The 14171-nt window shown below is 50.0% G+C and overlaps 1 protein-coding gene across 1 annotated transcript; it reads left to right on the top strand.

Moving 5' to 3' along the window:
* The first annotated feature begins 4580 nt into the window (after positions 1-4580).
* LOC115642590 (twist-related protein 2-like) lies at positions 4581-5069 on the top strand. Its single transcript, XM_030546232.1, has one exon. The coding sequence runs from the start codon at positions 4584-4586 to the stop codon at positions 5067-5069; it is 486 nt and encodes a 161-aa protein (XP_030402092.1). The 5' UTR covers positions 4581-4583.
* Positions 5070-14171: the final 9102 nt, after the last annotated feature.

Below are 14171 nucleotides of genomic sequence, written 5' to 3'. Positions count from 1 at the left end.
TACACTGGGGTTAGGAGCAGAGGGATATGCAGAGGGAGCCGAGGGAGATAGGGCAGATGGGGAAGGAGCAGAGGGGAGGTTGCATGCTGGGGAGTAGGAGCACAGGGGCATGCTAGGCGCCCTGAGGAGAGGGAACATGGATGGAATGAGGGGGAGGAGGAAAGGGGGATGGGACAGGCTGGGGGGTGGAAGGAGTAGGGACATGAGCAGGCTGGGGTGAAGGAGCAGAGTGGGACAGGTGCAGGAGGAGGAAGAGAGTGGACCATAGAATACTTCCCTATGTGAAGGAATTAGCCTGGCCATTTTTCCAGGTTGGGTCCTGAACTGTCCAGAGAGCAGATTGGGGCCAGTCATTGCTTTATCCCATCAGCTCTTGGCTATGAGGCTGCACCCTGTCCTTCCAGTGTCCCCTCCCAGCCTTGTCTCTGCCATGTACCCAAATGTCCAAAGGCCTCGGCTGGCTTCAGGACCCCTTGCTAGGAGCTGCATAAACACAGTAACAGCCTACCCCAGCCCTCCCTGGACAATGATCTAAAGACAGCAATGGAGCATGGCAGGGATCAGATAGAGCACCCAGGCCAGTGAGGGGGGGCGGAGAGTGGGGGACTGACCCATGGACTGTAGCTGTATATTTGAGTGTGATAGAGGTGTGCATGGGGGAGGGCAAGAAGCGAGGGAAGAGCAGTCACAGTGGGTGCTCGGCAGGCTGGCTTTGTGGGCACCAGAGCTGAGGTGATCCTAGGCACCTGGAGGAAGAGAAGGCAACAGCTGTTTGGATTTTGTTGAGGAATTTTCCCTATACTCAGAGGGGCAGCATGAAGACAGCCCAGAGGGGTCTGAGACTGGGAATGGTGGGGAGTAAATGGGCTGAGGGTTACATTACGAAGGCGCCTTAACAGTAAAGACAAAATGCTTGTGTTTGATGTGAAGCTGCAGGGGTAGCCAAGGGCTCAGACAGTGGCCTGCTGTGGTCAGAGGTACGAGTGGAAAAGACAAGCTTAGCATCAGCCTTCTGAATAGAGCTGGGGCTGCAGGAGTGGAGGCCAGGGGAGGAGGTGGGAAGTGATGAGGCCTTGGGTAGGGTCTGGGCTGTGTGTGGGAGAGGAAAGGCCAGAATTTAGATCTGTTGTGGTAGGGCAAATGGCAAATCTTAGAAATGGCCTGTAAAGGAGGGTCTATTGTGAGGAAAGAGTGAAAGATGGCACCCAGGAAGGGGCCTGAAAGCCTAGGGGATGGTGGTGGTGTCCACAGTGGCTGCAGAAGTGGGAGAGGGGAGGGATGCACTGAAAAGAGGAGCTCAGTTTTGGCCATGTTGGGTTTAAGATGACATCGGTGAAGAGGTGGTGGGTGATTACTCCTCAGCAGAGAGGTAGGTGTGTGCATCATCAGGAGAAAGATGACACGAAGGCTATTCTTACAGCTAAGTGTACCTAGAGAGGGTAAAGCGGGGGAGGCCAAGGACAGAGCCTTGTGGGATCCCAACAGAAAAGATGAGGGCAGATGGGTGATTCACCTAACGAGACAGGCAAGAGGAGAGGACAGAATCGTGAAAGCCAGTGGCTCTGAAAGCCACTCAGAGGATGAGGAGGATGGAGAAGAGGCCCTGAGACTTGGCCAGGAAGTGAGTGCAGTTTCAGTGGCGTGTAGAGAGCAGAGCCAGATTGGACAGGGTCAGGAGGGACTCGTGGCCAGAGCAGCTATGGAGAGTGAGCGAGCCTGGGGATGAAGGGAGAAGCGAGACTGGGCAGTGGTCGAGGGAGAGCCTGGGCCAAGAGTGGATTTGTTTCAAGGGGAACCCTGTAGGTGGAGTGGAACCTGATGGGATGAGAGGTTGAAGAGCGTGAAAGGAGCTGAAGGGAGAGCAGGCGGGAGTCTCCGTCAGGGACAGAGGGGAGTAGGAGCAGGTGGGGTTTGCAGAGTGAACGGGTGTGGAGTGAGGAGGGAATGGTAGAGGTGGGGTTTGAGGACGGAAGGGGTGGGGCTGGGTTTGCAGAGGGAATGGGATGAGGCTTGAGGAGGGAATGGGAGGGGCAGGGTATGCAGAGGTAACGGGAGGGTGGGGCTTGAGGGCATCTGTGACCTCTACTGGCTCCTGGTTTAACGAGAAAGGGGCTGGGAGCAGGGAGCTTTCTGTGGAATCCAGTCTGGTTCTCTCAGTGTGCTGGAGCCTGAGTTCATTGACTGTGCAGCTTCAGGGTTATCAGCGACCCCAGGCTGAGGGAAGGAGTTTTACCAGTGGTTTGGGTTGAGTGTGCACTGTGTGTGTGTTCAGGTGTAGACTGGCTGATCCGCTGTACACTCCAGTGACCACGTTAGGCTTTCAAAGTGGCATCGCAAAGTCCCCACCAGAGGCTATAGAGGAAAACCCAGTACCTGCAGGGTCGGGGGCAAAGTCCTCCCCTGAATTATACATTGAAAAAAGAACAGCCAGAGAACCAGTTCCTCAGCTGGTGTAATTGATGCAGCTTCACTGAAGTCAGTGCAGCTCCACCTATTCACATCAGCTGAAAAATTGGCCCAAAGTCTCCATTAAATGCACTAGGGCCTTTACCGGGCCATCCTAATTAATCCAAGAGGTGCTCAGATACTACGGTGATGGACACTAGAACAAAAGATAGAGGGATGTGGCTAGGGATAGCTAGTGAAAAGTTCCTGGGAGCAGTCCCAGGACCTGACTTGTCCAATATATTTATTCCCTATGGAATATTAGCACCATGCACAATATTAACACCACTTTTCACTTATGACTCAGGAAATGTGGACGTTAACTCTGCCCTTTTGTGTGTTTGGAACGTCATGATACAGATTCTGTCTGTCTGTCTGTCTGTCTAGTTACTTATATGACCCTCACCACTGTAGTATATGAGCACTTACAATACAATCATATACTACTTCTGAAATAACAGACAGGTTCCTTTCTACGATGTTGCACATCTCTCTTTGTTTTCTTACACCAATTTTATTCTCAGAATAGGCCATTTTTTCTTTATTGACTTTAGGGGAAACATTTTAAAAGGACCCAAATATCCGAGGAGTCTATGTTCCATTTTTTGAAAATGACGTCAGCATGTAGGCCCTAAGTGTTATTGCAAGTCAATAGGACTAAAGCTCTTAAGTCACTTAGGTGTTTTGGAAAAATTTCCCCTAAACTTTTGAGATGAAAAGGTCTTTTCTCTCTATAGCACTCATGTAATACATATTTTCTTGTGCCAGCAGAAGTACAGTCATTAGTCTTCCTTAGGGTATAGTTCAAGGGATGAGGCCATTAACTATGAAGTTAACATATATTCAAAGTTCGGTGGTTGAATGTATACTAGCAAATGTCACTATTATTCTGTATTGTTATACTTCATCTATAATGAATGGAGTCACTAGTGTTGGACAAAGACATCTCCCTGGGTGGTTGCACTTAAGTAGGTGAAGAGTCCAATGAGTCTCTGTGCAGAAAAAGGGGTGCATGCTAGCTGATCCAGATGCAGGATTGAATCAAATATTCTAGACATTGTACAGATGAAGGAATGGGGCACAAGCAACATCCATAAGCCAGTGACTGAGTGGTAATGTGAGACACACCTCTGGTTAGTTTCATGATTTTAATGCTTTTGGATTTTTTTAATTTATTGGTTTTTGTCAACTGTTTTGTTAACACTGCTTTCAGGAGAGGGCTGGGGTTTATCTGCATCTGCTTGCATATTATGGTAGCTAGCTACCATAATAGATAGATAGATAGATAGATAGATAGATAGATAGATAGATAGATAGATAGATAGATAGATAGATAGATAGATAGATAGATAGATGCAACTCCAGCTTCATGCAGGTTGTTCAGAATCCCCCTGCTTCCTAAGAAGAGTATGGATGAGCTACTGCATCTTCTCTTGGATGCTGTGAATGTGCCGGCTTGCTCTGTCCAAAACATGCCATCTCACAGCATGTCTTTCCATATTTCCAGCTGACTCTGTCACAGATAAAAGGCTTTGATTAAAAATCAGGGATCAGGCATAGAAATAAATGTTTGTGACTGACTTTAACGGGCTGAGGGAAGGCTGTTAAAAAACTTTTTCACTGCAGTTCCTGTTGCTCAGGTTAGCAGAAGGAACTTCCTCTGACATCCGGGCAGCAGGCAGGAGCATCTGTGCCTAAGGGCTTGGGGTGTGTTGCGGGGGAAGGGAGGAGGGAAATCTGGAACCCATAAGCTTCACTGATGTTTGCATTACCTTGCACTGTTGTATTGGTCTGTGCTTGGCCCCTCCCCCAGCCCGCCCTGCCCTATCAGCAAAGGACATCCACAAAGTTATTCAAATGTCCCTCCTCTCCTTAGCCCTCCCCCCCAAAAAACAAAAAACCCAAAAAACCACCCAGCTCCTTGAAGGTTGGGGAGGCTCCGAGACTTGAGGAAGTTTGGGAAGTCTGGCCAGTGGACACGTCAGGGCTGCATTCCCTGAGCTGGCTTTGTCTGCTTTCCAGGCTGCCTCTCCAGATGCACTGTGGCCTTTGCAGGCCCTCCATCCTGTGAGGTCCAAGGCCCCAGTGCCTGCCAGGTGGGAGAGACTCCTGGGCTGAAAGGGATCAGTTCTGAGAAGATGAAAGAGGAGAGCATGTGCCCAGACTCCCCCGAAGGCAGCCTGGTCAGTAGTGAGGAGGAGGGCGAACGGCTTCACAAGAAATGCCTCCGCAAGCGTGGCCAGCTGGGCAAACCCATGGAGGATTGCGGCTCTCATTCTCCGCAGGGCAAGCGCAGCAAGCGCAGTCCCGTTCCCCAGTCCTTCGAGGATGTGCACACTCAGCGGGTGATCGCCAATGTACGGGAGAGGCAGCGCACCCAGTCACTCAACGATGCCTTTGCCGAGTTGCGGAAGATCATCCCCACGCTGCCCTCCGACAAGCTCAGCAAGATCCAGACCCTCAAGCTGGCCGCCCGCTACATAGACTTCTTGTACCAGGTGCTGCAGAGTGATGAGCTGGACCACAAGATCACCAGCTGCAACTACCTGGCCCACGAGAGGCTCAGCTATGCCTTCTCTGTCTGGAGGATGGAAGGGGCTTGGTCCATGTCAGCATCTCACTGAGCCTGCAGGATCCAGCCAACAGGTATGTCTAACAAACTTCCTGCTGCCCAGCTCCACTGAGAGCATTGTCTTTGCATCCTTCCCTCCTGCCTTCTCAGGGTACCTTCCCGGCTGTATTTGTAGCTTCTCCAGGGAAAATAACTGTCATCTCTCTCCCCCCACCCCACCATGTGCAGTGTCTTTGAACAAACCCCAGACGTGCGACAAGTCCTGTGCTCAGACGAGGTAGCTGACCCCAAAGCGAACAGGATAGCTTTCATTGCCAAGCCGCCACTCATGTTAATGGGACCTTGGAGGGATCTGAGCAGCAGAGCCCTAGAGCAACTGATTTAATTTACCAGAGACAATGGGGGGTTGTTTCTAAGGGCCAGTTAATGAAAGGTTTAAAACGAGAGTTTAAAATCAGATTTATCCTCCGATTGTAGCCTAAGAGTGTGGTTAAATCAGGAACAGCACTACTGAAATCAATACACCAGTGTAAGAGAGAGCTGAATCAGGCCCAGCTACTGCACTGATCACCCCAAATGCAGCATTCTTATAAGATGCAGTCCCTGATTCTGATCTCATTGCACTGGTGTAAATCAGGAGTGACTCCACTGAAGTCAGTGGAGTTGCACAGGGGCCAACGCCTGCAGAATCTGCCCTGTTACTCTCCTGGAGCACAGTTTAAAAGGGTAGAGAACAGTAACCTCCTCTGATCTGATGGGAGCTCAGCCCAGCTGTAATATGCCAGGAATAACGTACACCGGGGAGGATGTGAGAAACATGAAGTTTCATACACACATTGCAGCAAACATTGCACTGAGTCTGGATCTTATATGCATTCCAGCCTCACGCAAATGCCATCCAAACACTCTCTGGGCTTCAGGCTCTGCCACTGGCTCTGCTCCTCTCAGCCACCGGCAAAAGAGAGAAAAGACCTATCAGTGATTTACTTATTTCTGGCAGCCAGGAGCTGCGGTGGGGGCAGAGAGAGTCCCATGAAATGGACAAAGGGACATGGGGAGGCCAGGGCAAGGAAGGGTGACAGCACAGCATCCACAGACCCATCCCAACCCCTTGCCATCGCTGGATATCCAAGATAACTGAGAAATAGTAAGAGTAATTAAAGCCAACTCCTGGCCTTCCTCAGGCAAAGCGCCAACTGCAGTCATCTGGGAAGGGCAGCAGCAGTCATCTCCTAGGATATAAACCTCTCTAGAACACAGGGCCATGGGCATTGCCAGACTGGATTCAACCCAAAGTCCATCTAGCCCAGTGTCCTGACTCCGACGTGCCCAGCACCAGATGCTGCTGAGGAAGGTGTAAGAATCCTGCCGGAGCAGATGTGGTCTCTAATAATTAGCTATCGGCTGAAGCCCCAAAACTCTTCCCAGATGTTGGGTAGCATTAATGACAGGAGCTCTGGACATTCTAATTATCCAGAGAAATGACAGGTCCTTTTTTCCAATCCTCCAAATGGAGGCGCATCCAGCTCACTGAAGCCCACCCCCATGGATAGGTCCAGGTCCTCTTTCCTGGACTCCCACCCTCATTGCTGTGGGCCTCATGCTGGGATCAATATGTCTGGCTTTCCTTGGATACTGACAGACAGGAGAGTGGAACACCTAGTTAATCAGCAACTGGCCGCTCTGGCTTGTGTCAGTCCGGCTCCTATGGCACATGCTAGTCTAGGCTGAGGCTGAGATCATGAGGAACATGTCAGTGTTATTTCTGCTCCCCCTGGGAGATGCAACCAAACTTCCTCAACATGCAAAAGACCCTTCTCCTTTGATTTTTATTTCTAGATATTAATTCTCTTATTAGGACCCGATCCAGCATGTCTCCTTACTCAAATACATGTCTTGGGGGCGGATTCTGCTCTCAAGGCACCTCTTTCGACTAGGAGTAAATCCACTGAATTCAATGGAGTAGTTAGCTTAGAATCAGGACCATAAGGGTGAGTGTGGGCGGGATCAGGCCCTTCACTGGTTTCAATTTAAATATGAAGCTACAGTTCCTTTTTTTGTTAAACAAACATAAAAGTATCAGATCTGCCTAATGGAATCTGTGCCTGCTCCAGTGTGTATGAAACCCAAACACCACGGTCAAGCAATTATCCTTCCTCGGACTTTGTACCCAGAGTGATCTAAAATGTGAGGCAAAAGGGAAGAGCTCAATTCTGCAGGGACTAGCAGGGAGCTGGGAGTATGGCCTCTGGTTAATGGCCTGTGGCTTGCTCACCCTCTCAACTATGCCAGGAGATGGGGAAGCCTGACGCCCAAAACCTCTTTCTTTCTTGACCCACTGGAAGGTCGAGTCCCATGTCCCTCCCCTTTCCCTCCATTGTCAGTCTCATCAGATCCTGGACTGGGCTCCCCAAAGGCAGGAGTTGGAGCCAGAATTTTACTTTCTGAATTGAAACGAATCCCGGGTGATTCCTGGGAAGAGGTATCAGTAATCTGAGGCTTATGCAGCAGTGACCAGAACTCTCAGCCGTTCCGTAGAGCACCCCTCTGACCACTTACCTCTGCTCCTGCTGGGTTCTCAGTCATTGCTACAGGGACCACTCATTACTTAAGAGCTTTGGCTGTTAGGGCCAGAATTTCAAAGGTCTTTAGGTGCCCAAAGAAGCAGATTGGCACCTCGTGGGCTCTACAAAAACACCTAAGCACATTCGCTGCTGAACTCCCACTGAAAGCAATTTTGAGGCCCAACTTAAGACACAGCTCCTCACTGCCTCACCTGGAGGTGCCAGTCACTCTGCAAATCAGTGGGGCCTAGCAGCTCAGAAACAGCACCCGAAATGTGGCCTCTGGCACCCCATTTCAACTGCTCTTTCTGCAAACCTGGGCTGAGTTGTCTCATGATGGGCTCCAGTGAAAACTCGGCACCAAGAATCACAGGCAACTTCTGAACATTTATTATTAAATTGAGTATTTATTGGTCTGTTCCAGCGTGCAGGGCTGGCTCCAGGGTTTTTGCCACCCCAAGCAGTGGGGGGGGGGAAGGGGGTGCGGGAGGAAGCCGCGATTGTGATCGGCAGCACTTCGGCGGCGGGTCCTTCCTTCCGAGAGGGACTGAGGGATCCGCCGCCGAATTGTTGCCGAAGAGCAGAACGTGCCACCCCTTCCCATTGGCCGCCCCAGGCACCTGCTTGCTGTGCTGGTCCCTGGAGCTGACCCTGCCAATGTGGTGCCCAAAAGCTCACTGCTCCCTTTTGCTGTGGAAATCCCCTGAGCTCCATCCCTGACCTCAATCGCTGCCAGTCTCTGTGCTGTACTTGCCCAGTGTCTGGGTGCCCCTTGGCTCCATTTCTGTAGGACCCTCCTCTGTTTGCTCTGGATAGCAGTGCAGTTAGCGGGATTCCAGTGGGGATTTATCACCCCTCCCATGCACTGGGGTCTCGCAAATCACCACAGCGTTATATTTGCTCTCAGTCCTGTGCCAGTTCCTTCCACCGCAGCAGGGTCATGGCTTCACTGCACATTCAGGCAGCAGATGCAATCACTGTTGGGCCTTTAATCAGGATTCATGGACAGAGAAACCTCCTCGGGTCACACACTGTAAAGGCACCATTGTCATAAAATCTAAACAAGCCAAACGAGAAGTCAAAAGTATTTTCAGGTTTTATGTCTACCCTCAGCCCCTGCTTAGCCGCTCACCCACACGGGCATGTGCACACGCACACACACACCCTGGCACCTGCCCTTCACCTCAGACCAATTTTTGTTATTTTACAATGGTGTTTCCCTGTTGTTTAAAGATGTTTGTCTCTGTCATGTCGCTGTGATGCACTCAAACAACCGGGGAAGCATGGAAACAACCTGTCTCTGCACAGAATGCCGCTAAATGGACACGGCAGTACACTGAAAACTAGAGTTGTGAGGTGTGGGTGCCCACGCAACTACAGTGGGTGAAATACAGTCAGATGGCAGGATGCAGCTTTTAAGTTGACGGTGTTTCATTAAGTGTCCTTTATAGGGTCATTAACTATTAGGCCTAATTAGCACTGATTTACTGTGCAATCCCAGTGAAGTGAGTGCTGAAAGTGACTCTGCTAATGTAACACCAGGGTGAGGATGGTCCAGCAGCTAGTGTAGCTGCTGGAGGCAGCAGTTTAAACACTCAGCCAGAGAAGCCAGAAGGCGAGGTTTGCTCCTGTGAAGTTAATATGGACAGATCCGTTATTGCTCCAACTGGCCAGTGTAGCAGAACATTTATTAGTGGTGGGTTCGCAGAAAGCTAGCTCAGTCTCAGTCATCTACGGCTTGAGCGAAAGGCCATTTGAGTCAATGCAAAGACACTCTATGACTTCACTGGGCTTTGGATCAAGCCACTAATGCCCTGCTTGCTTTGGGTTGTCTCTAGAGATGCCCTGCTTGCTTTGGGTTGTCTCTAGAGATGGAGTGCTTTCCCATGCTGTGTGCCTCAGCAGGACATCTGAGAATGAAAGTCCCTGGCATTAATGGCCACTTTTTGCAAATGCTGAGCCACGTGTCAGCGTGAATGTGGGTGTCGGGCTTGCTAAGATGTGCAAGTCTGCGTCTGTTTCTGCGTGTGCATGTAGTTAAACTGGTCTGTGTTTGGCAGGGGTTTCGTTCCTATGATAAACGGATGAGTGAAAGCCCCTTCAGTGAAATAACTCTTGTAAATATCCCCCCAGTCCTGTAAGTACAGAGCTATTGGTGTTCTTAATAGTCCTGTTTCATATTCAGCCCAGATGGCTCCAAAATGCTTGCTAGAAACCCTGGTCTTTTTGTGATACATTGGCCCCAAAATGGATGATTGTTTGTACTGTGCATTCCTGCCACAATGATACCAACTGACAGCTCCAAGTTAGGCAGGGAAATAATGGACAGTGGAACTTCCAAGGTAGAGGGCAAAAGGAAGAAGCAGCAGCACTCAGGGAAATGCTCTTTAGTTACAAAGGCTGCATCTATCTCGCCAGGCAGTTAGTGAATGCAGTGTTTGCAGTGGGGCTGTCATTTCATGATGCAGAGCAGCTAATGCCTACTGAGTTTGCAGCATACTTGTCTCCACTGGAAGCTCGCCTGTTAAATATCAAAGGCCGCTGGAACAGTTGAGTGTGCATATGTGCTTGTGAAGCAGGAGACATCACTGGGGGCGAAGAGGGAGCCCCTTGGCAAGAAAAGTTAATGTTTGAAATCCACCGAGCTCGCAATTTTCAGAACAAAAAAATACAATCTTGAGCCCATTCAAACGGGTGCCTTGTTCCTCTTCCTGATCAATGGGGAGAAAATGAGGGTATCACTCAAAATCTCCAGGGAAAACATTTCTAGAGCTGTTAAGGGTGATATTCTTTGACTGACTTTAAATTGGCTCCCTGGATTCTGTGTATTTTTACAATGTCCTTACACAGTCATCCAGTCTGAAAAACCTCTGATGGAATTCAGCACTTGCCTTTTGAGGACTGGTGCCCTTAATCGGGGTCTGCTCCGTAAGATAGTTATTTCCTTTCCCCCTATTTTATAACTAGGTCCTACAACATAATGCTAAAGCATCAGGCAACAAAGGGGAAGATAAGCTCAGCCTAAGTGTTGCAGGAGGCTTCCTCCTCCAGATCCATGCCTGCTTGGGCAGCCGAATTGGGCTCAGGAAAAGGCAGTGAGATCCTGCCAGTGAAAATCATGCTATGCATCAGGGAAACAGAATCCTGTCCAATTGGTCCAGTTGGGTACATCAAAATTATAACAGAAAGAAAGAAAGAAAGAAAGAAAGAAAGAAAGAAAGAAAGAAAGAAAGAAAGAAAGAAAGAAAGAAAGAAGGTCTGTGGCAACAGTGTAATGCTATTCAGGGGTAAACCACTGGGGTTACACTGCTGGAAGTGAGAGCCCCTCATACACTTTGTTCTTAAGTATGAAAGTTAAATGCTCCACAGGCTCTTCCCTATGTGAGAGGGGGCATCTGGGATGGGGTTAATCGGGCAGCCACAGGGGAAGAGAAGTGGAAAGTCGAGCTCGGGCTCTAGTGTCAAGCCTGTGTTGTTTGCCGTTCTTCCCTAGGATTCGCTCTTCTATCATGTCCCCAGCTGTGCTGGGAGTTTATGTGACTCCCTAGGCCCAGACTGGCCTGGCTTGGCTCCTACAGAGGATTCTGCTAAGCCCCCACTGCTCCAGAGGATCCATGGGGGATTTTTCTTTGCATGGCTCTAACCTTCAGTAACAGTCAGACATTAATAAGGGCCTTTTTCTCTGGCTGGGCCAGAGCAGAACTCTCCAGGCAGGCAGGCAATGTCCTGTGGGTCCATAGCTGTCTGTCTACGTTGCTGTTTTTACAAGGCTGCCCATCACCACGGTGCTGCATTTCTCTGCACTTTTAACAAGCTCATTAGGCCACAGGAGGTAGCAGAGAGGGGTCTGTTGATAGCAAATTCCTTCTGTAGCGATGTTTCAGTCTTATTGCTACAGAAATATTAGAACAGAATTTCTTTGTGTTCTATTCTTCTACGTCTTTTGCTTTCTACAGTGCTGGCCCTGTAGGGTGCATGTTACATATCGAATCATAGGACTGGAAGGGACCTTGAGAGGGCATCTAGGCGTCTCATGGCAGGACTAAGTGTTATCTGAGTATATCAAGGTGTAGAGCCTTGACTGCTGTTAATTATCAGTGCTTTCTTGACTTCAGTGGAGCTATGACAATTTACACCAGCTGTTGTTTTCCTCAGTTGGCTGTGCTGGGTCCAGACCTGGGTCTGTACCTGTGCAGTGCTTTTCACTACCTAGCTCGGTTTTCCCTCTGCCCTTGGGTTTTGCAACTACATGTGTTATCTGGTTCATGTGCAACTTCAGCCTGAGCGTTGCCCAGGTGCATTGAGTGGCTGGCAGCGCTAGCCCAGGCAGCACTAGCCAACCCAAGGCTTGGGTGCGGGCATGGAATATTGCCTGTCTCAAAGCTGTCTCCTCTCATTGGGGCAGTAAGAAACTATCACTGGGCAAGTTTTCCTAACATTCAGGGCCCCAGCTGGGGTTTTCAGCAGAACCTCCTGCACTGGGCACCAGAGATACCTCAGCTGCTTTGTCCCCCATGGCAGATGGAAGGAGGGCTGGGGCAGGTGCTGTTTCATGCAGTCCCTGCTGCTAGGGGACTGCTCTGCTCCCTGTGCTTGCTGTGAGGAACAGTGCAGTGGGTTTAGTGGCAGGGAGGCTCTCTTAACCGGCGACGGCTTCCTCCCTTGACAAGCACGGTGGCCTCTTGCTTTCATGCAGGGCACTGATGCTTTCACCTTAGCCTGCTCAGTTCGGTGGGTGGTGGTGTGTGGCTACAGCTGCGTCTGCCTCTGCCCCGAAGGGGTCCTCGCAGGGTACATCTACCTTGGAAGAAAAGACCTATGGCATGGCCCCTGCTGTGTCTCTAGGTCTAGGGGGGCTGTGACCGCAGTAGCCCTGGCACCTAGGCCTAACCCAGCATTGGCACCAACACGACTGTTGGACCAGCAGCGGGGCCCCAGGAGGGAGACCAACATGTCAAGGATTTCCAGCACGGCTGCTGGGCTGCTGTCGACCATCTGACTGGACAAAAGGCTTGGGGGGATGCTCCCACAATGGGGGTTCAGTGACTGCTGAAGCAGCTCGGGGGGCTCCTGTGTCCTGATGGGTAGAGGAGAGCAGGGAAGAGCCCTGTAGCCTTGTGGGGCATTCCTGCGGTGTTCACACTTACTCTTTGTTCTCCTGGTGTCGCTTCCTGCCCCCTTCCTGAGGTACATAGGTACACCCCCCACCCCATCCCCATGCTGCATGGCCAGTGACCAGCCAAATACCCTGCAAAGCACCACGTGGGAATGGCTCTGTGTCCAGAATTGGGAAGCAGCCAAGTTCTTATGAGCCACTGGAGTCTCCACCACAGTCCCTCTGATCCTCAAGGCCCTTGGCAGAGGGAGCCGACCCCAGCTTCCCGCTAGGAAAACCCAGCAGAGTCACCTAACAGCTGGAGCCAACTTCTCTCCCCTAGGGAATGGATTTGATTTCAGCCGAGTGTGGGGGTGCCTGTGTCCCCTCATTCTGGCCCCTGCACTGCATTCCCATCCTCTTGATGGATAATGAATACACAGCCAACAGGGATCAAAGGGATCTGGGCCTGAGAGAAAGCGCTCTTCTGGGAGGCACCAGGGAGCTCTGAGTTGGGACAATTCATTTGGCATTGCATCATTCTTTCCAGCTGGGTAAGAGGTACTGGAGGGGCAGGGCACATCCCGAGTTGTGTGAGGGAGGGGAATAGGGAGCAATCACTGCACTGCATGTATGCGCGTGTGGATTCATAGGTTCTACAGCCAGAAGGGATCATTATGATCATCTGGTCTGACTTGCTGTTCACACAGGCCAGAGACCTGCTGCCAAATAATCCCTAGAGCAGCTTTTAGAAAAACTTCCAATTTGGATTTAAAATTTTTCGGTGATGGCGTATCCACCATGATCCTTGGGAAGTTGTTCGAATGGTTAATTACTCTCGCTGTTAAAAATGTACGCCTTATCTCCAATCTGAATTTGTCTGCCTTCAGCTTCCAGTCACTGGATCGCGTTAGACTTTTCCCTGCTAGACTGAAGAGCCATTAACAATTATCTGTTCTCCATATAGATACGTACTGTAGAACTAATCACATCACCCCTTAACCTTCTCTTTGTCATGCTAAACAGATTGAGCTCTTTGAGTCTATCATTATAAGGCAGGTTTTCTAATCCTTAATCATCGTATGGCTCTTCTCTGAACCCTCCAATTCATCAATATCCTTCCTGAATTTTGGGCACCAGAATTGGACACAATCTTCCTGAAGTGCCAGTGCCAAATACAGAGGTAAAATAACCTCTCTACTTTTATTCGAGTTTCCCTTGTTTATGCACCCAGGATCGCATTAGCTCTTTTGGCCACAGCGTTGCCCTGGGAGCTCATGTTCAGCTGATTATCCACCATCCAAATCTTTTTCAGAGTCACTGCGTCCCAAGATAGAGGCCTCCATCTTATAAATACGGCCTGCAGTCTTTGGTCTCAGACGCATACATTTACATTTAGCTGTATTGAACACACATTGTTTGCAAGTGCACTATTTAGATCAGTGACCTGCCCTCTTCATTAGTTACCACACCCTCAATTTTTGTGTCACCTGCA

The sequence above is a fragment of the Gopherus evgoodei genome, unplaced genomic scaffold (assembly GCF_007399415.2).
Source record: "Gopherus evgoodei ecotype Sinaloan lineage unplaced genomic scaffold, rGopEvg1_v1.p scaffold_42_arrow_ctg1, whole genome shotgun sequence".
NCBI classification, from domain to species: Eukaryota; Metazoa; Chordata; order Testudines; family Testudinidae; genus Gopherus; species Gopherus evgoodei.
This window is presented reverse-complemented; position numbering and strand designations above follow the sequence as displayed.

Excerpts from the sequence above, each read along its gene's own strand:
- LOC115642590 (XM_030546232.1), top strand. The coding sequence starts at position 4,584 with ATGAAAGAGGAGAGCATGTGCCCAGACTCCCCCGAAGGCAGCCTGGTC.